The sequence below is a fragment of the Thalassophryne amazonica genome, chromosome 5, assembly GCF_902500255.1.
Source record: "Thalassophryne amazonica chromosome 5, fThaAma1.1, whole genome shotgun sequence".
In the NCBI taxonomy this organism is placed as follows: domain Eukaryota; kingdom Metazoa; phylum Chordata; class Actinopteri; order Batrachoidiformes; family Batrachoididae; genus Thalassophryne; species Thalassophryne amazonica.
In genome coordinates this window covers 20,003,887-20,029,892 of record NC_047107.1, presented here as the reverse complement: position 1 = coordinate 20,029,892, position 26,006 = coordinate 20,003,887, and the positions used below count along the sequence as shown (strand labels likewise).

At 41.5% G+C, this 26,006-nt stretch overlaps 1 protein-coding gene across 1 annotated transcript in view; it reads left to right on the top strand.

The window, feature by feature from the left end:
* The window catches only part of adamts13 (ADAM metallopeptidase with thrombospondin type 1 motif, 13), a 69,567-nt gene that overhangs the window by 7,877 nt on the left and 35,684 nt on the right, over positions 1 to 26,006 (top strand). Inside the window, exons 5-16 of the mRNA XM_034169537.1 lie at positions 2,659 to 2,783; positions 2,868 to 3,014; positions 9,027 to 9,161; positions 14,185 to 14,335; positions 14,471 to 14,575; positions 14,660 to 14,811; positions 17,920 to 17,983; positions 19,939 to 20,065; positions 20,184 to 20,332; positions 25,528 to 25,648; positions 25,731 to 25,811; positions 25,896 to 26,006. The exon at positions 25,896 to 26,006 is cut by the window's right edge and continues 71 nt beyond it. Coding sequence (XP_034025428.1) covers positions 2,659 to 2,783; positions 2,868 to 3,014; positions 9,027 to 9,161; positions 14,185 to 14,335; positions 14,471 to 14,575; positions 14,660 to 14,811; positions 17,920 to 17,983; positions 19,939 to 20,065; positions 20,184 to 20,332; positions 25,528 to 25,648; positions 25,731 to 25,811; positions 25,896 to 26,006 — 1,468 coding nt within the window. The remainder of the gene's footprint in view (positions 1 to 2,658; positions 2,784 to 2,867; positions 3,015 to 9,026; positions 9,162 to 14,184; positions 14,336 to 14,470; positions 14,576 to 14,659; positions 14,812 to 17,919; positions 17,984 to 19,938; positions 20,066 to 20,183; positions 20,333 to 25,527; positions 25,649 to 25,730; positions 25,812 to 25,895) is intronic.

Sequence of the window (26,006 nt, the reverse complement as noted above, 5' to 3'; positions counted from 1 at the left end):
CTTTTCAGCAGAAGGAACTGGGAGACTAGTCAGGATTGAGGGAAAGATGAATGCAGCAATGTGCCAAGACATCCTGGATGAAAACCTACTCCAGAATGCTCTTGACCTCAGACTGGGGTGACGGTTCATCTTTCAGCAGGACAATGATCCTAAAAACACAGCCAAGATGTCAAAGGAGTGGCTTCAGGACAACTCTGTGAATGTCCTTGAGTGGCCCAGCCTGAGCCCAGACCTGAATTTGATTGAACATCTCTGGAGAGATCTGAAAATGGCTGTGCACCAACGGTCCCCATCCAACCTGATGGAGCTTGAGAGCTGCTGCTAAGAGGAATGAACAAAACTGCCCAAAGATAGCTGCACCAAGCTTGTGGCATCATGTTCAAGTAGCCTTGAGGCATAATTACTGCCAAAGGTGCATCAACAAAGTACTGACCAAATGCTCCAAATAGCCTACCTATGTCCAATAAGGCTGTAACATAAAAACATGGAAAAAGTGAAGAGTTGTGAATAGTTTCCAGATTCACTGTATATTCTGTTTGCTTTATATTGAGGAAGCTGTATGTTAGTTTAGTTTCGTTTTAGATTTACTGAGGTGTTAGTTTATGTTCTGTTAGTTTCATATTGTGGCGAGTCTGTTAATTTAGCAGTTAGTCCTGTTTCTGTTCGATTTGTGTAGTTTTAGATGTAGTAAGCTGTCAGATAGCTTATATTGATTTAGTTTATATAGTTGTGAATTTTAGTTTTGTTTAATTTTAGATTCAGTAAAATGTCACTTCACATTCTGTTACCTTCTTATTGAGGTAGTTTTATGTTAATTTAGCTTATGATTCTTTGCTCTTGACTCCGCTTGCTTTAGATTGTTTCAGTTTTAGATGCTGTTTGCTGCTAATTGTCTTATATTTTGTGAGGTTTTTTTTGTTTTGTTTTGTTTTTTCTGAGGTACATTTATGTCCATTAAACTTCAGATTCAGGTTGCTTAGGCTCTGTTACCTGTAAATTTAGCACTGGATTAATTTATAGGCACTGTAAAGTCCTACAAAATTCACTGTAAGACAAATTGTTGTGTTTTTAACTTCTTTAGTGAACCACATGAACTTGGAGCAAAACTCCTTTCAATAAAAAACCCTTTTAAATTTTCTCTGCCACCAGATCTTGCACAATAACTTCCTTATGTTCACTAAAAGCCTATATTTTTTAGGGAACATGAGGAAGCTTGATCCACAGATGCATGCTCTGTTGCGCAATCGTCAAGCTGTATCAGTGAACCACTATCATCCCCTGGTGGTCAAACATAACGTCATATCACAGCACATGAAACCAAAAACAGTGATGGCAACAGCAGGATGTGTGCTTATGGTGTGCATCAGTGGACTCAGGCTGGTTAAAGAGCAGGGGCGATATAAATTCATTAATTAAAAACAGCATTTACTGCACAATACGGGACCACCAGCATGCAAAACACAAGTATGACCAGATACTCTTTATCATTGATTAACATGAGATGGACTTGAGATTCCCTACTATCTAAGGAAAATCACCCGTGAATTGCCCTCTTCGATAGTCCGACACTTCCAAGTGAGAAAACATGATAATGTTCTCTTCAAGCCCTTGCAATGGAGAGTAAAAATTCAAGCCATGAAATGGAATGCAAAGACTCATAGTTGAGTCGCCACAACAATGTGCCGTGTCATCAGACATTTTGGCTGCTTTTTTCTGATGCCCATGTATGTCCAAAATCCAAATATGACTGCTAATACTGTATAAACTGGGATGCACTGTGTATTTTATCCTAATAACAATAATAACAAGAGAAATCTGAGATTTTTGACATTCGTTAATCTGGATCCGGATCATCTCCAAAATTCAGTGGAGTCTCCCATGGCATAATATGTATCTGTGGTGCAAATTAGGTGAGAATCTGTGAAGTTGTTTTGACGTAATCCTTCAAAGGCTATATAAAGAGATATCTTGAGCCAGAGTCTGGATCCAGATCACCTCCAAAATTCAGTGGTGTCTTCCATGCCCTAATATCAGTGGTGGGCACAGTTCCGATAATCTGATTTTGCTGTTTTGCTTGTGCCACCTAAATCTAAATCTGGCACACCTAAAGTACACATAAACAATTTATCTGCTGACATTTTAATGCAAAAACCACTGGATGCTGTTCTGAAACCCATTATTATCACTGGTAGCTCAGCACAGAAGCCAGTGTTAATGCTGAGTTCTTCATGATTGCTGATAACTGCAAGCAGCTCGCAGGAGAAAGACTATATCATGTAAATGGATAGATTTCACAGATTTTTAGGGCAAAATCTGGGTTGAAAGTGATATAATGTAAACATCAAATTTAATCAAGTTTAATATTTGTATAATATACTGTATAAGTGCTTTGAGCTTCTGATGCAGATGGAAAGGTGCTCGTGCATGCTAAAAATGAATGATGTGCAGCAGAAAACACAAGGAAAGTGCTTCATAATAGGAAAGCAGTGACAGATTGTAGGAAAAGTGTTTCCCTCTGCTGTGCATCAATGATGTTTAGCACACACAGGCACCATGAGTACCAGTTATGTACACCCCTGTGTATACACACACCAAAAAGATAGAATTCCTCCCTGATCTTTTCCTTACCATCTGTCCTATGTGTGATCCCACTTCCAGACAGAAATCCAAATGTGTGGCAACATCACCTCCTCTCTAAGAAGTGTATGCAACTGGGGCAGAAGGATCAACCCCTCCAATGACACAGATCCATTACACGCGGATCTTCTTCTGTACATTACAAGGTGCGTTGCATGTTGCGAGCAAATGATTAATCAAGCAAACCACAGTTTGTTCATCCATAACAGAACATGTTCCATTACAAACAGGTATGACCTGGTGTTGCCTGATGGGAACAAACAGGTCAGGGGAGTGGCACAGCTGGGAGGGGCTTGCTCCAATGACTGGAGTTGTGTTATCACAGAGGACACTGGATTTGATCTGGGCATTACCATCGCTCATGAAATCGGCCACAGGTAAACCATCAAACAAGCCAATCCTGACTGTCCCAACATCTACGGTGGCCGTTTAATTACAGCATCGTATCAATATTTCACTATCCTTGCACTGACATGACTAATCCGACTGACTAAAGGACGAACCTGACGCAAAGGATGAATTCAAAAGAAATTCACAGTATTCCACCAGCCTATGTGTCTATTTGGTGTCTAACTGTACATGTTTCTGTAGGTTCTCATGGAACACCAGAAACCTAATTGTTGTTTTGGTTCTGGGCAACAACAATGAAATATGCTTAAGATTTATGTAGATCTCAGTAAGTGCTGAAGCCAGAAAGAAGATGTTGAGCATGAATTACTCACTATTGCCCACGGGGATCCACGGGCTCTAGATTGGGTTAGTGTTTATAAAATAGGTAGGTGACATTTTTGTGGTAAGGGTGGTAATAAATTACGCAAAGCTTGTATAAAAAAACCTTACACCTCAACAATTTTTAGAAGAAGAATTCAACCCTTTTATTTCCTGTTAATTATGTAATTGTTTAATGTTTGTTTAGTATCTTAATACTGTCTTACTGTCTTAAGTTCGTACATATGTGTGTGACTTCAATCAGGGACAAACTGGCATTTGCTGTTTGCCGTGCTTATGTATTTTGGGTCAGCGCTGGTCGGACTAGAAGTTTTGAAGAAGCTACGAGTAGTACTGTCCATTTATGGTTTGTCCCTTTTCAAGATAGTCCACGAACACAATGCCCTTGGCATCCCAGAAAACTGAAACCATGACCTTCCCTGCAGACGAAACAACCTTGGCCTTTTTTGGAGGTGGTGACCTTGGGTGTTTCCACTGCATTGATTGTTTTTTTTGTCTCTGGTTCAAAGTGGTGAACCCAACACTCATCCTGGGTAAGAAAACGTTCCATGTAATTGGCTGGATCCTCTTCAAATTACGCCAAGTTTGCTTTTGACATGACTAGCCTGGTGCATTTCTGATCAGGCATCAGAAGACGTGGCACCCACCGAGCTGACACCTTTGACATTCCAAGTTCTTCATGCAGAATGTGTTCAATTCTCTCACGGGATATTCCCACAGCATCTGCTAGCTGATTAATCGTCGATCGTCTGTCGTCCATCACCATTTCATGAACAAGGTCAATGTTTTTCTGGTTGTGGCTGTTGCAGGTGACCCAGACCTTGGGTCATCTTCAAGGCACTCTCAGCCCCTCTTAAATTCAGCTGCCCACTTCTGCACTGTAGATATGGAGGGAGCTTCATCCTCTAATGTAGCAACCATATCCGCATGAATGTCCTTGGGCTTTAACCTCTTCTTATGCAGGTACTTAATCACACCGCGATGCCAGATTTTGTCCATTTTTGCTGTTTCCCTCAAACTTGGCTATGAACCACAAACTACCTCATAACCTGGAAGAAAAAAACACAGTCAGTCATCAGAAGAGTTGAACTTAATGCATGCCAAGTTTTATTGAAATGGCATTTCTCCTTCTTGGTGAACCTTAGAACCTTTCAGCCTACCCTCGTAGGCTACCCTCGTACGAATATTAGCTAACATTGCTAATTACATTTTGGCTCACACACCTTTCCAGCAGGGGGCAGTAAATCATCTTTATACTAAAAGCGTGAATGTAAGTCCATCTATTTTATAATAGCGAAGTGGCCTCTGTGTGCATGTGTGTGTGCGTGTGTAAGGCTTCAATCACACAAAAACCAGAGAGAGCTGACATTTGCCATTTGGTATGCTTCTGTATTTTGGGTCAAGGATGAATGCTGCAAAAACAGAAACTTGATAGGACAAATATTTTTGGAGAAATTAGCAATTTTAGCTAACCAATAAACAATGGATACTGTGCTGCAGTGCACCATGGGAGTTTTGGTTTTTGAGGTTTAAAATGTTGCTATTGTGGTTTATGTTAGTTTAACAGTGTTGTTCGTGTTATTTCTTGTGTTTTTGTAGTTCAATTGGTTTAGTCAGTTTAGATACGTCTTGTGTTGCTATTACCATGAGTGACTTAATTTTCATGTTGGTACCATGAAACCATTTTTTTTTTTGCCTTCTTGCTCTCGGTCAGGACGGTCAGCACATGTTACTATGTGCATATGACAATAAACTCCCTTTGAATACTTGAATCCTTCAATGAGTAAAATATTTAGTGGTTTTAATGTCTTCACCCACTATCTTTGTTTGTCAACTTAAAACCACCTACGTACAGCAGCTGTGCACGCGTGTGTGCGTGCATTGCTAACTACTTTCTGGATTCATGCTATTCCAGCAGGGGGTGGTAAGTCATCTTTATATTAAAAGTGTGAGTGTGGTGAGTGATTTTAAGTTCAATGTAACGACATCATATAATTGTAAATACACTAAAAACACATGGATGACACAAAAAAGTGAAAACACTTGTTTCCATTATGGTCCATTTAAAAATCAAATGACAAAATAGAAGTAGAAATGAAATAATAATACTGTATAAGATATCAAGAACCTTAAAAATTCATAAATACATTAAGAGAGTAAATTAACATTAAAAAAATTACATGAACAGGAAATTAAAGGGTTGAGTTCTTCTTCTAAAAATAGTTGAGATCTAAGGTTTTAAAAACATTCTGGACTCCACGTCATTCCAACTCATTATCCAAGCTTTGAATAATTTATTACCACCCTTACCACAAAAATGTCAGCTGCCTATTTTATAAACACTACCCAATCTAGAGACCATGGATCCCCACGGGTAACACACTAGTATTAAAATAATGGTGTATTGTAGCCACTTTAGGCCAGGTAGAAAAAAGGGACAGAAGGTTTTCTGTCCTTCCCTTTCCATCTCTCTCTCTCTCTCTCTCTCTCTCTCTCTCTCTCTCTCTCTCTCTCTCTCTCCCTTTTCTCAGGCATTATATGCAAACTAAAACTGAAAACAGCCATTAAATGAAATAAAAGCAAACACTTGTTGGAAAAACCTCACCTTGCTGCTTCACTGCTTCACCCCAGGGAGCCTTGGTTGCTGCATTAGTTAGCTGAAAAAACTTTCACAGGTGTCAGCTTCCTTGATACCACACTGCTGTACCACGAGTGCAGCCAAGATTAAACGAAGGACAGGTTCCACTCTGATTGGCTGATATCAATGTTTGATCAACAAAACACTCATGAATAACAAACACAGTAAACCCCTTTGTTTTGTACACCGTGCCCAGCTTTGGTCCAGCTTGCATGAGAGGTGATGGTCTCAAGGTTAACAATGATGGGCTTGACTTCCAAAAACCCACAGTACCCCATACTGAAAAAATCATGTAGTGTCCATCTGCAAGGTCCTGAACCAAAGTTGCTTCCAGTGTGCAGTTGAGTATCTTGGATGGCAGCATGCTGACAAAGGGGTGTGAGTGTGGGCATCATTGGAAAGTGTTTTGAGCATCTGGTGACTGGTGCCATTAGATGGACACGTGCTTAAATGTCAGTAGTGGGCACAGCTAACCAAAAACGTTAGCTTTGATAACTGGTAATCAGCTAACTGAAAGGTTATCTTTTTTAACACTAAACCAATAAACTGCTTAAAAACTTATCAGAAGTTACAGATAACCATTAACTTTAAATTTTGCCTCCCAATTTTGCTGATTTTGAGTTTGAACACCAACAAAGCTTCTGATAGAACCAATGGCAATCACAAACCCAAACAGCCAATGAGCCAGCACTTGTCTTTGTGCACTCTGAAAGTGTCATTTATCCTGACAGGATACAGTGGCCCAGCGATGAGGCAGAGGTCTTGAAATGGAAAGCAGGTTTGAATTATGGTTTTGCTTTAAAAATAAAATTATTCCGGATAGAATAACTACATTAATGTAAACTCTTAAAATGTACAAAGTGATATATAACACATATCTGTTAATTTTAAAATAATGCACTAATTCTGAAGATTTGAACATTAACACACAGATTATTATTATGGGTAACTAAGCCTTTGCTCATACTGATTGGTTGATTCAGTCTATGTAAAAACCAACACAAGTGAATCAATGTAACGTGTTGTTGCTTACAAATAAATGTGCTTTTGTAAAATGTAATTTTTTTCATTTGTATAAAAAAAGAAAGAAATTTTCAAGATCCCGCTAGACAGCACCTAAGCACACGCATGATGACATCACAACTCTATCCGTAGGGAGACAAGGTTTCTTTTAATAACAACTGTCAAAAAACTTTCTTGTGTGTTGTTGGAATTGTGTGGCAATAGGAATCACCTTTTGAATGCTTGAATAACGATGTCAGTCGCACAAAGAAATCAAATAATAGTGAAAACATGTTCGGTGCGGTGTTATCACAGATCAGTCACTCCGTGAGGCGTCATAACATCAAGCCTGGTTCACATGGTAAGATAATTAGGCTGATATCGGACCCGATTTTCCCCTTCTGACAATCTAAGATGCCCTGACAATTGTGATGACAATCTTATCAGATATTCCTGCTGTGTGTGGTTGGTAAGAGTGCTCTGATCTGCTTAGAAGGACGTGAGGAGCTAAATGTGACATGCAGCCAATCAGAAAGCAAGGTGTCTGACCTGGGAATGTTCATGTGTGAAATCTGTTTGTGTGTGTTGTTTTACCATGTCACTGACACCACACACTGTACAACTAAACCAGTCAGATCTATGATTTTTTTTTATCTCCACGTGTGGGGTCTCTCAGGTTTTGGAAACCTACAGATAATTTTAAAATCCTGTGGTGAACAACACTGTGATATAACTGGCTGCCAGTAGATGGCAGTGTTCTATGCATTTTGACGCCGGTTATATCACATGGCCTGAATCACAATTTAACAGACTTTTCGGCTTTTGAAAAAGCAACCTGGGCTTCTTCTGGCATTTTTACATAAAACAGACACAATAACAATGTCTATAAACCCAGAGAATATAGTCACAAGAGTTTTAGGCACAATATACAAAGAGTTTAATGCTGTTGTCCGTTTGGAGCCTGATCAGAGCGTCTCAAATGCATTTCTTCTGTCGTGAATGTACTGAGGTACCCATAATGCACCTGGGCACAGCATGTCCACACTAAAACCTTCAAAATTAGTGCATTACTTTAAAACTAAAACATATATCTGATATTTTCACTTTATAAAACTTCAGACGTGACGTTCATTTAAATAACTTCTCTGAAATTACTTTGGCTAAAATTTTAACCATAAGTTAAAACTGTATGCCTCTGGATGACCTGGGTGCTATTGCAAGAGTATTAGTATGGGGTCAAAAGAAATGAGTTTTTTTTTTTCTTTTCTATGACCAGTTCTCCTTTTCCTGCAGAAGATAGAGCAGTTTCTTCTGGAACCAGCTCTTCTCTGTTTGTAGAGAATAGAACTGTGCATCTACAACAAAAAGCTACGTCTGTAAAAACGTTAGCAGTCTAATCAAACCAAACCTTATCGGAAGATAACTGGTCCAGGTTATCTGAAAAGCTAATCTGATAATGAAAACATTATCTTTGATAGTTAGCAGATTAGCAGAACTGTGCCCACCACTGTTAAATGTAGTCTATCGCCATTTAATTCCCCACTGCTTAAATGGTAAAGTACACTTGGGCATGATCCAAATGGGCTTGTACCCTCTGTGCAAATTCTTTTTTTGTACACCGTCAAAATAGGGTCCTCGGTTGTTATCATTGGTACACAGTAAAATCACCAGTGTAAAACTAACACTGACTGTGAAATTAACACTGCCAGTGTACATAGGTTCCTCCTCTGGTCAGAGTGGGACTATATGTTCATTGTCACTGTTAATTTAACACTGGTGATTTTACAGTGTATGTTATTTGATTTTTGCTCATGTATTGTGCATTTTGCTGTAAAATATGTTGTTCTTGGAAGAATAGGTTTTTCCACTCCCTTACGAACTGACTCCTGAACAGGAGACAACACTAGGTCTGCTTTGAAAATAATAATATTATTTAAGACGACAGCAATGATAACAACAATTCCTGCAATAGGTCAACTTATCTTATCTTTATTGTCTTATCTTTATTGGTGTCATCTAGTTTTGGCATAAACCATGATGGAGTGGGAAACACCTGCAGTAGGAGTGGCTTCATGATGGCATCTGATGGTGGATACAACAGTGTGGACCTGACCTGGTCCCAGTGCAGCAGACAGCAGCTGCTCACATTCTTCAGGTGGGCTAACCTGTTTACAGCAGCTGTGCATGTAACTTGCTTGTTCATCCTACCATGGAAAGAGTGATTCATTTTTTTTTTTTTTTTTTTATCTGTCAGCCAAACTTGAGGAAATGTGTCTCTTTTCATATTTTGAGAATATTTTGAGGAGGTGAGGATGGACAGGTAGTTTACCTGGGTTGTTGCCATCTATGACCCAAGGCAGTTCCGTGTTGTGGTGGTTGATGGTACCAGTTCATGCTTCCAGACCTGACCTGACTTGTTGTGAGTGTAAAATAGGGTCCACTGAGTTAAACTGCTGTAGAGCAGTTATTTATAGTGCAGTCAGAGTTAACAGGTGGACGCTTGGGTGGAAGTGGGTGAAACAGCAGGACATGTGGATATGTTCAGAACAAGCAATTTTGCAGGATTTTTGTAACAGTATGCATGTGTAAGAAACAGTCAAGGCATCTATTATATATTATCTAATATATATTGCAAGGTTTCATTGTGTGGCATATTTGTCATTGGCTTGCAGACCCATCTTAGCAGAAAATTTTCACTTTTGGAGCAATTGATCTTGTGACTTGATAAACTACCAAATCTATAAACACAGTAAAGACAGTTATCCAGATTAGTTATACTGGGTAATAGTACCCATGAGCATGACGAGAGTTACAGATCATTCATTCGACCTTTTCACATCAGTGATTTTGACCTTGACCCCAATGATGATACTCTGGCTGTCCTCACCAATGCATGTCCAGAATTCACCAAAGTGTGTGCCACATTTCATTCAAATTGGGTTGAAAATCAAATGGTTTGATCTTTGTCCAAACTAATTTTTTAGTGGAAATTTCAAGGTCAACCTTCAATGACATCAATTTCAATTTATTTTCATTTATATCGTGCCAAATCACAACAGAGTTGCCTCAAAGCGCTTCACACAGGTAAGGTCTAACCTTACCAACCCCCAGAGCAACAGTGGTAAGGAAAAACTCCCTCTGAGGAAGAAAACTCAAACAGACCAGACTCAAAAGGGTGACCCTCTGCTTGGGCCATGCTACAAAACATAATTCACAGAACAATTCACGGACGAATATACACTCAACAAAAATATAAATGCAACACTTTTGGTTTTGCTCCCATTTTGTATGAGATGAACTCAAAGATCTAAAACTTTTTCCACATACACAATATCACCATTTCCCTCAAATATTGTTCACAAACCAGTCTAAATCTGTGATAGTGAGCACTTCTCCTTTGCTGAGATAATCCATCCCACCTCACAGGTGTGCCATATCAAGATGCTGATTAGACACCATGATTAGTGCACAGGTGTGCCTTAGACTGTCCACAATAAAAGGCCACTCTGAAAGGTGCAGTTTTATCACACAGCACAATGCCACAGATGTCGCAAGATTTAAGGGAGCGTGCAATTGGCATGCTGACAGCAGGAATGGCAACCAGAGCTGTTGCTCGTGTATTGAATGTTCATTTCTCTACCATAAGCCGTCTCCAAAGGCGTTTCAGAGAATTTGGCAGTACATCCAACCAGCCTCACAACCGCAGACCATGTGTAACCACACCAGCCCAGGACCTCCACATCCAGCATGTTCACCTCCAAGATCGTCTGAGACCAGCCACTCGGACAGCTGCTGAAACAATTGGTTTGCATAACCAAAGAATTTCTGCACAAACTGTCAGAAACCGTCTCAGGGAAGCTCATCTGCATGCTCGTCGTCCTCATCGGGGTCTCAACCTGACTCCAGTTCGTCGTCGTAACCGACTTGAGTGGGCAAATGCTCACATTCGCTGGCGTTTGGCACACTGGAGAGGTGTTCTCTTCACGGATGAATCCCGGTTCACACTGTCCAGGGCAGATGGCAGACAGCGTGTGTGGCGTCGTGTGGGTGAGCGGTTTTCTGATGTCAATGTTGTGGAACGAGTGGCCCATGGTGGCGGTGGGGTTATGGTATGGGCAGGCGTCTGTTATGGATGAAGAACACAGGTGCATTTTATTGATGGCATTTTGAATGCACAAAGATACCGTGACGAGATCCTGAGGCCCATTGTTGTGCCATACATCCAAGAACATCACCTCATGTTGCAGCAGGCTAATGCATGGCCCCATGTTGCAAGGATCTGTACACAATTCTTGGAAGCTGAAAATGTCCCAGTTCTTGCATGTCCGGCATACTCGCCGGACATGTCACCCATTGAGCATGTTTGGGATGCTCTGGACCGGCGTATACGACAGCGTGTACCAGTTCCTGCCAATATCCAGCAACTTCGCACAGCCGTTGAAGAGGAGTGGACCAACATTCCACAGGCCACAATTGACAACCTGATCAACTCCATGCGAAGGAGATGTGTTGCACTGCAAGAGGCAAATGGTGGTCACACCAGATACTGACTGGTATCCCCCCCCCAATTAAACAAAACTGCACCTTTCAGAGTGGCCTTTTATTGTGGGCAGTCTAAGGCACACCTGTGCACTAATCATGGTGTCTAATCAGCATCTTGATATGGCACACCTGTGAGGTGGGATGGATTATCTCAGCAAAGGAGAAGTGCTCACTATCACAGATTTAGCCTGGTTTGTGAATATTTGAGGGAAATGGTGATACTGTGTATGGGGAAAAAGTTTTAGATCTTTGAGTTCATCTCATACAAAATGGGAGCAAAACCAAAAGTGTTGCATTTATATTTTTGTTGAGTGTACAAGAAATGCAATTGGCGCACAGGACAGGAGGATCGCCAACACGAACACAACTCCCATCTCTGGATGGAGCTGCACCTTAAACAGAGAGAAAAAAAAAGAATCAGGCATCAGAAAGACAAGAAATACTGTATAATTTGTCAGCATTAAACAACAAGAAAAACAGAGAAATATTAAGGTGACCACTAGCCCTAAACTTCACTAAATTTACTAATAAAATGAATTAAAAGAGTAAAAATCGTAAAACAAAACTGTACCAGTATGCTAGCCACATGAAAGGGAAAATAAGTGCATCTTAAGTCTGGACTTAAAAGTCTCCACAGAATCTGACTGTTTTATTGACGCAGGGAGATCATTCCACAGAACAGGGGCACGATAAGAGAAAGCTCTGTGACGCACAGACTTCTTATTCACCTTAGGGATACAAAGTAGTCCTGCACCCTGAGAACATAAAGCCAGGGCCGGTACGTAAGGTTTAATTAGGTCAGCTAGGTAGGAGGGTGCCAGTCCATGAATAATTTTATAGGTTTGTAGCAGAACCTTAAAATCTGATCTCACTGGGACAGGAAGCCAGTGAAGGGATGCCAGAATGGGTGTAATGTGGTCAAACTTTCTGCTTCGTGTCAAAAGTCTGGCTGCAGCATTTTGAACCAATTGGAGACCCCTAATGCTAGACTGCGGTAAACCAGAAAATAGAACATTGCAGTAGTCCAATCTAGAAGAGATAAATGCATGGATCAGGGTCTCAGCATCAGCCATAGACAGGATGGGGCAAATCTTCGCTATATTTCGCAGGTGGAAGAAAGCAGTCTTAGTAATATTTCTAATGTGGAGGCCAAAGGACAACGGAGGATGAAAAATTACCCCAAGGTTCCTCACTTTGTCAGTGTGATGTATGACACACGAGTTGAGGCTAAGCGTTAACTGGTCAAATTGACGCAGATGTCTCACTGGACCAAGAACCATCATTTCAGTCTTATCAGAGTTTAAATGTAGGAAGTTTCTAGACATACAGCTTCTCACTGATGCAAGGCAATCTTCTAAGGATTTTATGTGGATGAGATTACCAGCAGTTATCAGCATGTATAACTGAGTTTCATCAGCATAGCAGTGAAAGGTAGTCCCAAAGCACTGCAATATGTGCCCAAGGGGTGCTATGTAAAGGGAGAAAAGCAGGGGGTCTAAGATGGACCACTTAGGTTGGAGGTAGTGTTACTGTACAAAACACAGTGAGAACGACTGGTCAAGTATGACATCAACCACGCAAGGGCACTCCCAGTAATCCCAAAAGCCTATCAAGTAGAATATGATGATCCATGGTATCAAATGCAGCACTGAAATCTAACAGCACCAGAACCGTAGTGGTGTCCGAATCCATTGCAAGCAGAAGATCATTCACCATTTTAGTGAGAGCTGTCTCTGTGGAATGATATTTTCTAAAAGCAGACTGCAGTGGCTCAAAGAGATTATTATTCTCAGTAAGACTGCCATGAAACCACTTTTTCGTGAATTTTAGAGCAAAATTATAGATTTGATACCGGCCAATAGTTTTTCAATACATTAGGGTCAAGATTAGGTTTCTTAAGTCATGGTTTAATCACTGCAGATTTGAAACATTTATGAACAGATCCAGAAGTTAAAGAAAGCTTAATAATTTCCAGCACAGTTGGCCCAAGAGTGGGCCACAGGTACTTAAACATTTTTGATGGTATAGGATCAAATAGATAGCTGTGCTTTTTGTAGACGATACGAGTTTTGTCAGCATGCTTAGAGAGATACTCTCAAATTCTGTAAATCTAGGTAATACCTCAGTAATGGTGCCCACCTCAAAAGTAGGGTGTAGTGCGCTGGGCTAAGGCATGCTGGGATATGTTTAACCTAATGTCTTCTATTTTCTTCTCAAAGTAATCCTGGAAAACTTGTGCTGGAGAGCAAACGAGGGACGTGACTAAATGTATATGCTGGTGGGCAGGCCTCATTTAAGGGGAGGACAGCTGTAGGTTTAAGCCAGGTTTCACATAGCCCAATCATATCTAAGTGATGATCAATAATTAGATCATTGATCAACAATGATTTTGAGGACAGTGATCTTATGTTAATGAGACCCAGTCTAAGGACCTCAATGGGGTTCACGAGGTGTACAAGGCGTTGGAGGCAGCTACGATTTTACACATATTGCATATGATTCCTGCTTTATGCGCACTTCATGTGCAATTTGACCACATTCGTACTATGTGTGAAGGGGCTCATAAGTTTGCCAGTGTATGATGAAGGTATTACACGTAAACTGGAGTGATGAGTTCTTTCCATTGGTGTTTCCAGTGAAAGAAAAGCTGAATGTGTCAAAGATCTTCCTGCACTGGAAGGTTCTCTACAGGACTGGAAACCCGGTCTGTACTATGGAGTCGATGACCAATGTCGTATTGCTTTCGGCAGCACTGCTAGAGCCTGCTCTTTCACCAATCCTGATCTGGTAAATCACCACTTCCTGTAGCTTGATACCAGAAGGTGGCGTCTCAGATTAAACTGCTGTCTTTTGATTCTTTTTTCTGTAATTAACAAAATCCTGATTTATTTATTTTTTATTATTATTATTTTTTTAAATCAGCCAGCGTGCCGCGTTCTGTCCTGCCACATCAACCCTGATGACGACAGCTCCTGCAAGCGCCTGCTGGTTCCACTGCTGGATGGGACAGAGTGTGCACCAAATCAGGTGGTGTTCTGTCACCAATGACTAAGTTTGCTGTCATCCATTTGTGTCATTATTTGTTTAATGAAGTGTAATTATCCCATACAGTGGTGTTTGAAGGGACGCTGTGTGTCTCCAGACAAGCTCAGCTCTTCTGTGGTGGTGCACGGCTCCTGGTCCAACTGGTCTGAGCTCTCCCCTTGCTCACGGACGTGTGGTGGGGGAATCACTCACCGAACACGGCAGTGTAACAACCCCAGGTATCAAATGCTTTCATTCATTTATTCCTTCATTTTCTGAATCCAGTTATGCCAAATAAGGTGTCATGGTTGGGGGAGGGTAGGATCCCATCAGTCACTGGGCAAGAGGTGGCGTGCACCCTGGACAGGCCACCAGTTAAGGGCACTCACAAAACCCCATGCTATGACAGACCATGGTTTTTGGACTTGTTGCTGATGACGGTTTGGATGGTCTTTTTGTCTTTGGTCTGGGGCACACAGCATCTATTTCTTCCAACAATATCTGGAATACTGACTTGTCTGGCCACAATACACATTTCCACTGTGCGATGGTCCAACTCAGATGCCTCTGAGCCCAGGCAATTTGACACTGTTTCTGGACAAGGTTAAAATAAGGCTTCTGTCTTTGCCCTTGACACACTGAAAGAATATTTCTTCATTTCATGATATTATGCACTGTCGAGGGACAAATATACAAATCCCTTCCAATCTTTCTTTGAGGAAGATTTTTTTTTTAAAACATTTCAATAATTTTCTCACGTGTTGACAAACTGGAGATCCTCTGCCTATTTTTAGTACTCAAAGACTGAGCTTTTCATCAGAGACCAGCAGGTGTCACTGTGCAGATGTAGTTAGTAAACCTCACTTCCAACAGCTCAAAAGGATTCTCTGGTCACAAGGCCAGAGCCCTGGGTTTTAGCCTTCTGGTTAGAGAGTTCAACTCCCATACCGGAGATCGTGAGTTCGCGTCCCGAGGGGAGCGAATGGGCGGAGTCATAACAACATAACGCAGAGTGCAGCCGCTGCAATGGTGCCGTGTACCCGGATGGGAGTGAGTTTGGGGGGGGTGAATGTAACGGAGGCCAGCGGGTGTCGCTGTGCAGATGTAGTTTGTAAACCTCACTTCCAACAGCTCAAAAGGATTCTCTGGTCACAAGGCCAGAGCCCTGGGTTTTAGCCTTCTGGTTAGAGAGTCCACTCCCATGCCGGAGATCGTGAGTTCGCGTCCTGAGGGGAGCGAATGGGCGGAGTCATAACAGCACAACGCAGAGTGCAGCCGCTACATGGATACTGCTTTTCCAACAAATCATCATTAGAATCACCTGTTGTTATCACCTGTTTGAAAGTGCATCATTATTTGTTTATTTAAGTTGATGCCATTACTAGCCGTAAATTGCACTGTACCTACATTTTTTTTGGAATGTGTTTGCAAGCCTTAAATGCAGGAAAGGGTGTATACAAGGTCTGTCCATAAAGTATCGTACCTTTTTATTTTTTTTTAAACTATATGGATTTGATTCATGTGTTTTCACGTCAGACAAGCTTGAACCCTCGTGCGCATGTGTGAGTTTTTCCACGCCTGTCGGTGATGTCATTCACCTGTGAGCACGCCTTGTGGAAGGAGTGGTCCCGCCCCGTGGTTGGATTTTCATTGTCTGGAAATGGCGGAATGATTTGGGTTTTTTTTTCCATCAGAATTTTTTCAGAAGCTGTTAGAGACAGGCAGCTGGAAACCATTCGAAAAATTTATCTGGCTTTCGGTGAAAATTTTATGGGCTTCACAGAGAATAAGGACTATTCCTACAGCTTTAAGGACGGCCCACAATGGCGCTCGGCATGCTGCGCTCCGAGCTGCGACGACAGGCACGAACCACCGGATTATTTCTAAACGGATGGCTGTGTGGAGCCGGGACCATTGTGTGCTCTTTCTCTGGTTATCACAAGAACTGGACATAAACCGTTTTCCAGCAGATTTCACTTTTAACAAGAGATTTTGTCGTGGAAAACCGCGCGAAGGCTTTGTGCGTCACGACCGATTCGCTGTTCGAGCGAGACAAAGAACGCCTCCGTTTCGGCGTGTCAGAGGACAAGTTCGGACATGCCCAGCTCTCCACAATTTCTCTTATAACTCACTCGACTGGTAAGCATTGAAAGCCGAGATAGGCATTGCGCCATTGTGGGCCGTCCTTAAAGCTGTAGTAATAGTCCTTATTCTCTGTGAAGCCCGTAAAATTTTCACCGAAAGCCAGATAAATTTTTCAAATGGTTTCCAGGTGCCAGTCTCTAACAGCTTCTGAAACTGAAGCATACAGAAATGAAATGTCTGCCACACATAACATTTAATATCTTGGGTTAATATTGTCTGCAGTGAAATAGAAGTCAAAGTAAATGTAAGAATTTGTTTTGTGGATTTTTTTTTTCCATACGATCCTTTCTTTATGATTTGGGGTTGTACAACAGAACCAAAATATTTTCTCAGTACTGGAATTTAATGATGACTAACTCAAAGAAGTTAATTTTTTGAAGCCTGTTTCAAATATTGTTATTAAGTTTGGATCAAAAAGAAGATACCAGGAGCTGTGCTATTGGTATCAACATCACCAACTGATTTTAAACAACTGGTTCAAAGTTTTCCAGTTAATTTAACCATATATATGTTTATTGTTCGTAATTTAATAGAATTACTAGAACTGCAATATTCAAAGTATTTTATTAGCATAATTTGTGGTCATTATAAGTTATAATTACATCTTAATAACTTCATTGACAATACCATGCTGGTAGGACAGGTTTACTACTGTTTTTATTCTCCCTTTTTTAAATTTAACAAAGAATAAAGAAAACACGGCACATGTCTGTATGTATGTGTAAATATATTTCACAGAAAGTAGCTTTTTTTCTATTTATGATACTTTAATTGCTCCATATTTGTGCACCTGGTTGACTTTCGGCCGCTTGTAATCAATTCATATTAAAAGAACAGTGCACGTCACACCTCTTAAGGGAACTAATGTCAGTTCCATTTATCTTTTCTCCATTTTTATACCGGCTATATAAAAAGAGGTTTCACCTAACAAATATAGATCAACAGTAAAATGACAGCATGTCAGTGCATCTGTAGTTTTATTGATCCTTTATACATTCAGTTATATATGGTGTTACTCTCACATGCGGATGTCTGTGTTTCACATTTAAAAAAAAACTGAGCTACAAAATGTGATGTGATCATATGTCACCTTCACGCACAGCGGGACCTTTTGATCAACGGGTTTAACAGACGGCGGTCTTCCAGTCTTGCCGTGCTCCTCATGGATGTCATTATTTATTTTTGTGTTCATGTGCTTTCAGACCTGCTTTTGGAGGGAATGACTGTGAGGGTAGGCACATTGAGGCTGAACTTTGTCACCAGGAGGTAGGCCCTCAGTAGCTGTTTGCATTGAGCCCCCACCCGGTCGGACAACAAACACTGTGTACTCACTCAGTGGATCATTGCACCCACACTCATCTCCTTTAGGCTTCTTATTTTCTTCTGTTAATGAACTCTTGTTAGTTGTCCCATCCAGAGGCCTGTATTCCAGTAACAACTCTGTATCAGCATTACTGAGAAAAACCAGTGAAGTGGACACAAAGTCATTTAAAAGTGAAATCGTAAGGGCCCCGTCACACTTAGTAGGAATGAGCACGAATGAAGCTGAATCAGCCCGAATGGGCAAAAAAGCCAAAATCTGAGATGCAGCCGTGCACTAAAGTCATGTGAATACCCAAAACATGGGTTGAAGCCGCCTCGATTGATTCATGTACATTCAGAGTGCGGCAGCTCTCTCTCTCTGTGGATGGCACGCCAATGTTCCGCCTTTCAATACTATTCGCTGTTGTGGTCAACGTGGTCCGACCACGGTCTCTGCCCAAGCTGATGGTTCCCAACTCATCCGTGTTGCACTGAGGGGCCACTTGGGACACTGGGCTTGCAGTCGTGTTGCATTCGGCCTCCACTTGGGACATTGTGGTGGCAGTCAGGTGCATTCCGGCTCATCCGTGCCACATCCACTGCATTCGGCTGGGTTCTGTATTGGCTGGCCGTTGCGGTATGTCAGCCGAGCCCGTTCAGGTGTTTCAAATGCTGAGACTGCAGTCAGACTCCACTTCGACTGCCGTTCAAACTTTACTCACCTCGAACACACCTCAACAGTGGTGAGCATGTGCTCTACATTCGACTGTGTGGGATGCACTCAATAATGCTGTGCGAGAATTTCAAATGCACCTCAAATTTGCCCAAATGTAAGTTGGCTGTCCATTCGTACAGCATTCGGCCTCCAGTTGGCCCGAACAGCCTCCCGAATATTCTCCGAATGCTTCGAATTGCGTTTTCATGCCGTACAAATATTACGACTGCTGTCAGATTGTGGTACGACAGCACCTGAGCCACCATTCCATAGGTTTTCCACCACGGGCGTAGAGTGAATGTGCTCTGGCTGCACGAATGTGCCAGCTGCTGTAAGAATGCTGTACGAGGATTTCAAATGCACCTCAAATTTGCCTGATTGTGGGTCAGTTCCTCATTTGTGCAGCATTGTGGCTCATTCATGATAAGTGTGAAGGAGCAACATGAGCAGTTTTTCATATTTCAGTCAATTTTAGATGCTTTAAATAAAAAGAATCCCCACTGACATTCTTCACTGAGTCACAACCGTGAACACATCAAGCGGTTGTCTGAGGATATTTGTAAGGACACAATTCTGTCCAAAGGTTTAAAGTACTGTTAAAAACAGTTTCAAAGATGATAAATGGATAAGTTTTTTTTTAAATGAAACAGAAAAAAATCTGACATTTTAATAAAAATTCTTGACTACTTAACACTTTTGCTCAATAAATACGTTAGCACTGGGGCAGGGGTGGTGGCCAAAGTGGTTAGTGTGCTTGGTTTCAGTGTGGAACGTTCCCAGTTCTAACCCCACCCCTACCACATTTATCCATGTAATGTGGAGTTGCGTCAGGGAAGGCATTCTGTGTGAAACTTGTGCCAAATCTACATGCAGATCCACCTTGGATCTGCTGTGGTAACCCTGAGTGAAAATAAGGGAGCAACACATATGTTGGTGCACTGAAAAAAGAGAATCTTTGAACCAACTTAAAAAAGTGTTACAATTTGTAAAAAACCTGAATGAATTAAGTTGTTTGAACTTAAGTTTGTAAGTTAGAGTTGATTTAACTTTCAAACTTAAGTTCAAACAACTTAATTCATTCAGGTTTTTACAAATTGTAACACTTTTTTAAGTTGGTTCAAACATTCTCTTTTTTTCAGTGTGGTGGGTTTGTCAAAAACTTTCCAAAGATATTTCTCTGTGTTCTACCTCGTCGATGTTGTAGCCATGTGAGCGGACACAACTGGACTTCATGGCAGAGCAGTGTTCCCAAACTGACCTACGACCTCTTTACTTACACCCAAACACCGCCTCGTTCTATACCTGGATCCCTGCTATAGGTGTCCTACAGGGTAAGCTGAAAGAAAAATAAATCTTATTTTTGCACCTGTAAAAGGATAAGTAAATAAATAAAAGTCATAGTCACAAAATCTGTGGTTTATGTCTGATAACTGCTTTTGCCATAACCAGGAGATGAACACTGCAGGTACATGTGCCAGTCGGAGGGAGAACACTTCATTGTGAGTCGCGGTGACCAGTTTGTAGACGGGACTCGCTGTGAGTCAGACAGCCCACCTGCATATGGCACAACAACAGCATGTCTGAGAGGAAAATGTCAGGTACAAACTCAACATGCAAGAGGCAAGAATGTGAAATATATATACAGTTATGTTCAAAATAATAGCAGTGTTTAAAATGTGAGTAAAGCTCAAAATCTTTCCACTAGCTTATATTTCCATACACATAAATGCATTGTGCACACTGCGCATTCTATTCCAAATCAAAATATGAAAAAAATTCATCAGATTTGTTATTAATTTACAGAAAGTGAAGAAAAAGTAATAACAGGGTGTTCAAAAATATAGCAGTCTCTGCATTTTTCTTTACAAAGTCAAATATTTAACAAATATTTAACTGAACTGAAAAATGATTTATTTAGATCTCCTGTGAATCACTGAACTAATATGTAGTTGTATAACCACGGTTTCTGAGAACTGCTTCACACCTGTGTTGTGTGGAGTTGACCAATTTCTGGCAGCTGTGAAGAGGTATTCCAACCCTAAAACCTTTGGACTATACGAGCAAAACAAAACACCTCCGTTGGAAGTCTCACAGGACAAGTTTGAATATGCCAAGCTGTTAAACATTTTCTCAGATACTCACTCGACTGAAAGCCATCGAAAACCGCCTGAATCTTACGAATGGTTATCAACACGGTGTTTTTCTGTGGCGCCGTGCGATGAGCGGCTGTGTGCTGACGCGCGAATCCGTCCCCACGTCAACAGTGGAATGTCCGGATAAACTGCTGATCCCAACCTCTTCTGAAACTTTTCTGCTCTCTCACAACGTCCTGGGTCAACAGAGGCTTAAATTTGGAAGTTTTCAGCTCAAAACAGGCTGACGATGGCGGCTCAGGGCGCGGCGCGCCATCCGGCGCCGTGGGCTGTCCTTAAAGCGATAGTAACACTCCTTAATCTCTCATCAGCCGTTAAAATGTTCACCGAAAACCGTGTGAATTTCTCGAATGGTGTCCACTTGGATGTGCCTTACAGTTTCTGAAAAAATTTTGATCAAGCAAAGCGCCAGTCTCTCAGGAAGTTCTCAGACAAAGGAATTCCAACGGGAGGGGTGGACCAGTGCTCACTCAAAGCCTGCCCACAGGCGAATGACGCAACCGACAGGTGTGAAAAAACTCACGCATGCGCACAAGGGTTCAAGCTTGTCTGATGTAATCGCACGTGATTCAAATCCATATAGTTTTTGAAAAAAATAAAAAGGTCAGTTTCTTTTCTAATAGACCTCGTATTTCACATGTGCTCTGCATTTCTTGGTTTTTCCTCAGAAACAGTGTTTTTGATCATCATATGTTGTCGTGCCAGTACTGCAACCAAGGCTTCCAAGGCCACCAAGTTCAAGGCTTCTTGGCTGGCTTTATATAGGTCTTGTTGCATGACATTTGGGTCCAGTTTGCAATCATGCAGCATATGTTGCATAATTTGGTTAGGGTGGCCACATGGGCACTCGGCTGAGTTCACCCGTCCCGATTTCAGGAGGTTATCTCTGGTTCTGCGTACTCCACTCCTGGCTCTGTTCATGGCAGCCCATTTCCTTCTGGGCAAGTGAGTACCATGAGGTATGTCACATTGTTGATGTCACTCCACAAGTTTTCTATTGGACTAAGGTTCCGGGATTGGGCTGGCCACTCCATATCATTAATCTGGTTGATCTGAAACCATGATGCTGCTCACTTACTGGTGTTTTTGGGGTCGTTGTCTTGTTGAACCACCCATCTCAAGGGCAGTTCCTCTTTGGCATAAGGCAACATGACCTCTTCAAATATTTTGGTGTATTGAAACTGATCCATGATCCCTGGTATGTAATAAATAGGCCCAAAAACATAGTATGAGAAACATCCCCATATCATGATGTTTGCCCCACCATGCTTCACTGTCTTCACAGTGTACTGTGGGTTGAATTCAGTTTTAGGGGATTGTCTGACAAACTGTCTGCAGCCGCTATACCCAAAAAGAACAATCTTGCTTTCATTAGACCTTGTAACTGTTAGAATGGCCTACCCTTAAGCAGTCTGGTCTGCTTGAGGTTTCTTCCTCAACATCATCTGAGGGAGTTTTTCCTCACCACGGTCACCTGTGTGCTTGCTCTAGGAGTTGGTAAGGCTAGACCTTCTTCATGTGAAGGGCTTTGAGGCAGCTTTGTTGTGATTTGTTGCAATATGGATGAAATTAAATTGAAATCAGTCCATAAAATGTTGCTCCATTTCTCTTTAGGCCAGTCTGTGTTCTTTGGCAAATTGTAACCTCTTCACCACATCATTTTTTTCAACAATGGGACATTGTGGGGGCTTCTTGCCCATAGCCTGGCTTCACATAGGCGTCTTCTAATTGTTACAGTACTCACAAATAACTTCAGACCTTCTTTGATCACCCTGGATCTTATCATCATCTGAGTCTTTACAATTCTGGCTCTTCTTCGATCAATCTGAATGGTGTTTTCCTTCCATGTCTTTCTGATTTTGGATGCCATTTTAAAGGATTTGATACCATTTTGCACTTATTTATGTTTTCCCCTCTCCATTAACTTCTTAATCAAAGTACGCTGTTCTTCTGAACAGTGTCTGGAATGACCCATTTTACTCAGACATTCAGAGTCAAAGCATGACAAGCAGCAAGTACATTTGCTGCCTTCATTCTTACGTAAAGGCCAGCTATAATAAGCATTACAGAAAGAAAAATGCAGACAATGCTATTTTTATGAACAACCTAATATTCCTTTTTCTTAACTTTCTGTAAAGCAATAAGAAATTTGATCAATGTTTCTTCGTATTTTGATTTGGAATATAATGTGCGGTGTTCTCAAAGCATTTATATCTATAAAAGCTATTACAAGGATTTTGAGATTTGCTCGCTTTTTTAAATACACAGCTATTATTGTGAACAATACTACATATATATATATATATATATATATATATATATATACTGTGTATACAGATAGATAGATAGATAGATAGATAGATAGATAGATAGATAGATAGATAGATAGATAGATAGATAGATAGATAGATAGATAGATATACACAATTATTTTTATAATTACTGAATTGTCATGTTCACACAACTGAGTAAAGATCAGGGCCGGTATAAATGAAGCAGCCTAAGGCTAAAAATAGCTCCTAGTGATGTTATTCTAAGAAGAATCTTAGAATTCCTCGAATTCTTAGACATTTCTTAGAATTTGCCCCAGGGGCGTAGGCAGAAATCATAAAACGGGTGGGCCCAGAAAAAATCAGACGGGCCCAACCTTTGGGGTTGTAGGTAAGGTGTAGGTATTATAATACACCGTTTGAAAAAGTATGCCTCGTTTTGACATCGCAAGCAACGTTATCACTTAGCCTACAGCACTGGCAAAGTGAGCACACAGACGCAACATGTCAGACACAAGTACTCTTCATGGATAATGCAAGCTGCAGTGCAGCGCCACACACACACACACACACACACACACACACACACACACACACACACACACATTCAGTGCAAGTCTGGTAGCCTGCTTGGCTGAGCCTAAACCCAAAACGTCAATAGGTATTTAAATAAGGCATTGTTTCAAAAATGAATTCCAAGTTTAATGATGAACACATCTCAGCCAACTGCACAGACTCTGTGTGCACAGTGACACAGACACAAAGTGTCAGACACAAGCACCCCATGGACAATGCAAGCAGCAACGCAACTCTTAGTCATGTAAAGTCCTTTAAAATAAAAATTCAAAATATATCCGCAACATGAAAACAGGTTGGCTCGGTGGCCAAATTAAAAACCATCAGAACGGACACCAACATGATTCGTGGCAGTTGCAATATAATATTAACAATTAGGCCTATTTAGAAGAAAAAGTAATTAATGGTCTCACACTTACATTTGACGAATCCTTTTAATGCTACAGCAAGGGACGACTGGGTTTTTTGTTGAACTCTCTTATCACGTCATCATAGTCCAACGATTCAGTCAGTTTTCTTTCAAGGGAAAGCCCAGAGAGTGCATTCAGTCTGTGAGTCAACATGGATGTTCTGGTGGATGTTTTTATCCATTTAACAGTAGAAAACAGCCGTTCGACGGTGCATGTTGTTATTGGCATTGTGATGAGGGCCCGCAGAAGATTATTTATTTGAGGAAAAATGTGCTCCCTCGTTTATCGCGGGAATTACGTTCAAAAATAACCCGCGATAAACGAAATCCGGCGAAGTAGTCAGCGTTAGTTTTTACAATTATTATAGATGTTTTAAGGCTGTAAAACCCCTCACTACACACTTTATACACTTTTCTCAAACAGGCAATAAGATTTTCTCACTTTTCTCTCCTGTGTAAACACTCTCTCTTTTCTTCTGGGCGAGAAGATTATAAACAGACACACGCAGAACACAATGCGCAGCTCTCCCTTTGCTCACTGCCTCCGGAGGTACGGATGCGGGACCCGCAAAGAATCCAAGTCCTCTCTCGGTGGCCATGGAGCTCTGCGGCTGCGGTCAACATCCGCATCAAAACAGCGAGTGTATCTCTGGACCTGTTGCCAGATTTGGCGCAATTCCGCACAGCAGACAGGAGGAGGTGGCCCGCTGCTGCATTTACCGAGCCCACAGAAAGCGCATCGGAGGCAGTGAGAGCAATCGCGGTGATGCCGACCAGTGCCACGAATGGCCCGCCTGATAAGGACACAGAACACAATGCGCCGTTAAAAAAAATGCATGAAAAATTGCACTAAAACAATCCGAAAACTTCGAGGCCGCGAAAGGTGAACTGCATTATAGCGAGGGACCACTGTACTCTGAAAATGAATTAATAAAAATCACAGAGGAAGAATCAGATTTTTTTGACAAAATGTATTAATTGTTGCTCAGTGCTAATGCAATAGCATATCATAGGAATACAATGAGGCAACAACAGGTGACTGTCGAGTGTTGACTCAGCCTTCTCATTGCATGGGACGGCCGGCTGACAAGTGGGCGGGCCCAGGCCCATCCAGGCCCACCCTTGGCTACGCGTAAGATTTGCCCTTGATAAGATGAAAGTTGTCTCCAAAGCACCTTAGGCCTTAAGAGAGCTCCTAAGATGTGGCCCAAATCTGATGCAAAAAAAAAAAAAATCAGATTTGTTGGTCTGTTCACATAAGAAAGATAATTTTCTTATGTTTCACATGCGTAAAAATGAGTCAGATTCAAATCACTTCAGCTGGTAATGTGAACATGGCCTTACTGGTCTCATAGTTTAGTTTGATTACTGTCGTGTCTGATCAGATGTTTGGCTGCGATGGTGTGCTGAATTCTGGGAAAGTTAATGACGTGTGTGGAGTGTGTGGTGGTGACGGATCATCCTGCAGTTTGATCTCTAACGTCTACAGTGGGGGTGAGGCCAGAGGTAAGAAATCACCCATGTGGTCATAATAATCACATTCATGCATCCCCATGTCTGTGTTGTAATGGGACGTTTGCGCTTTCAGAGTACGTCACTTTTCTCTCCCTGCCTGTGAATGCAACACAGGTTCATATTGTCAACTCGGCCCCTCTGTTCACTCATATGGGTGAGTGTTGTGTGAGATTTCCGTTCACATACTGGAAGAGAAACAGTCAAAGATTAGAGGTAAAGTTGTCATTCCCATCCACAGCTGTAATGGTTGGAGATCAGTACGTTGTGTCTGGGACGGGTAGCATGGCACTAAATGTGACCCACCCCTCCCCACTGGACGACGACCGCCTTGAATACCGCCTGCATTTGA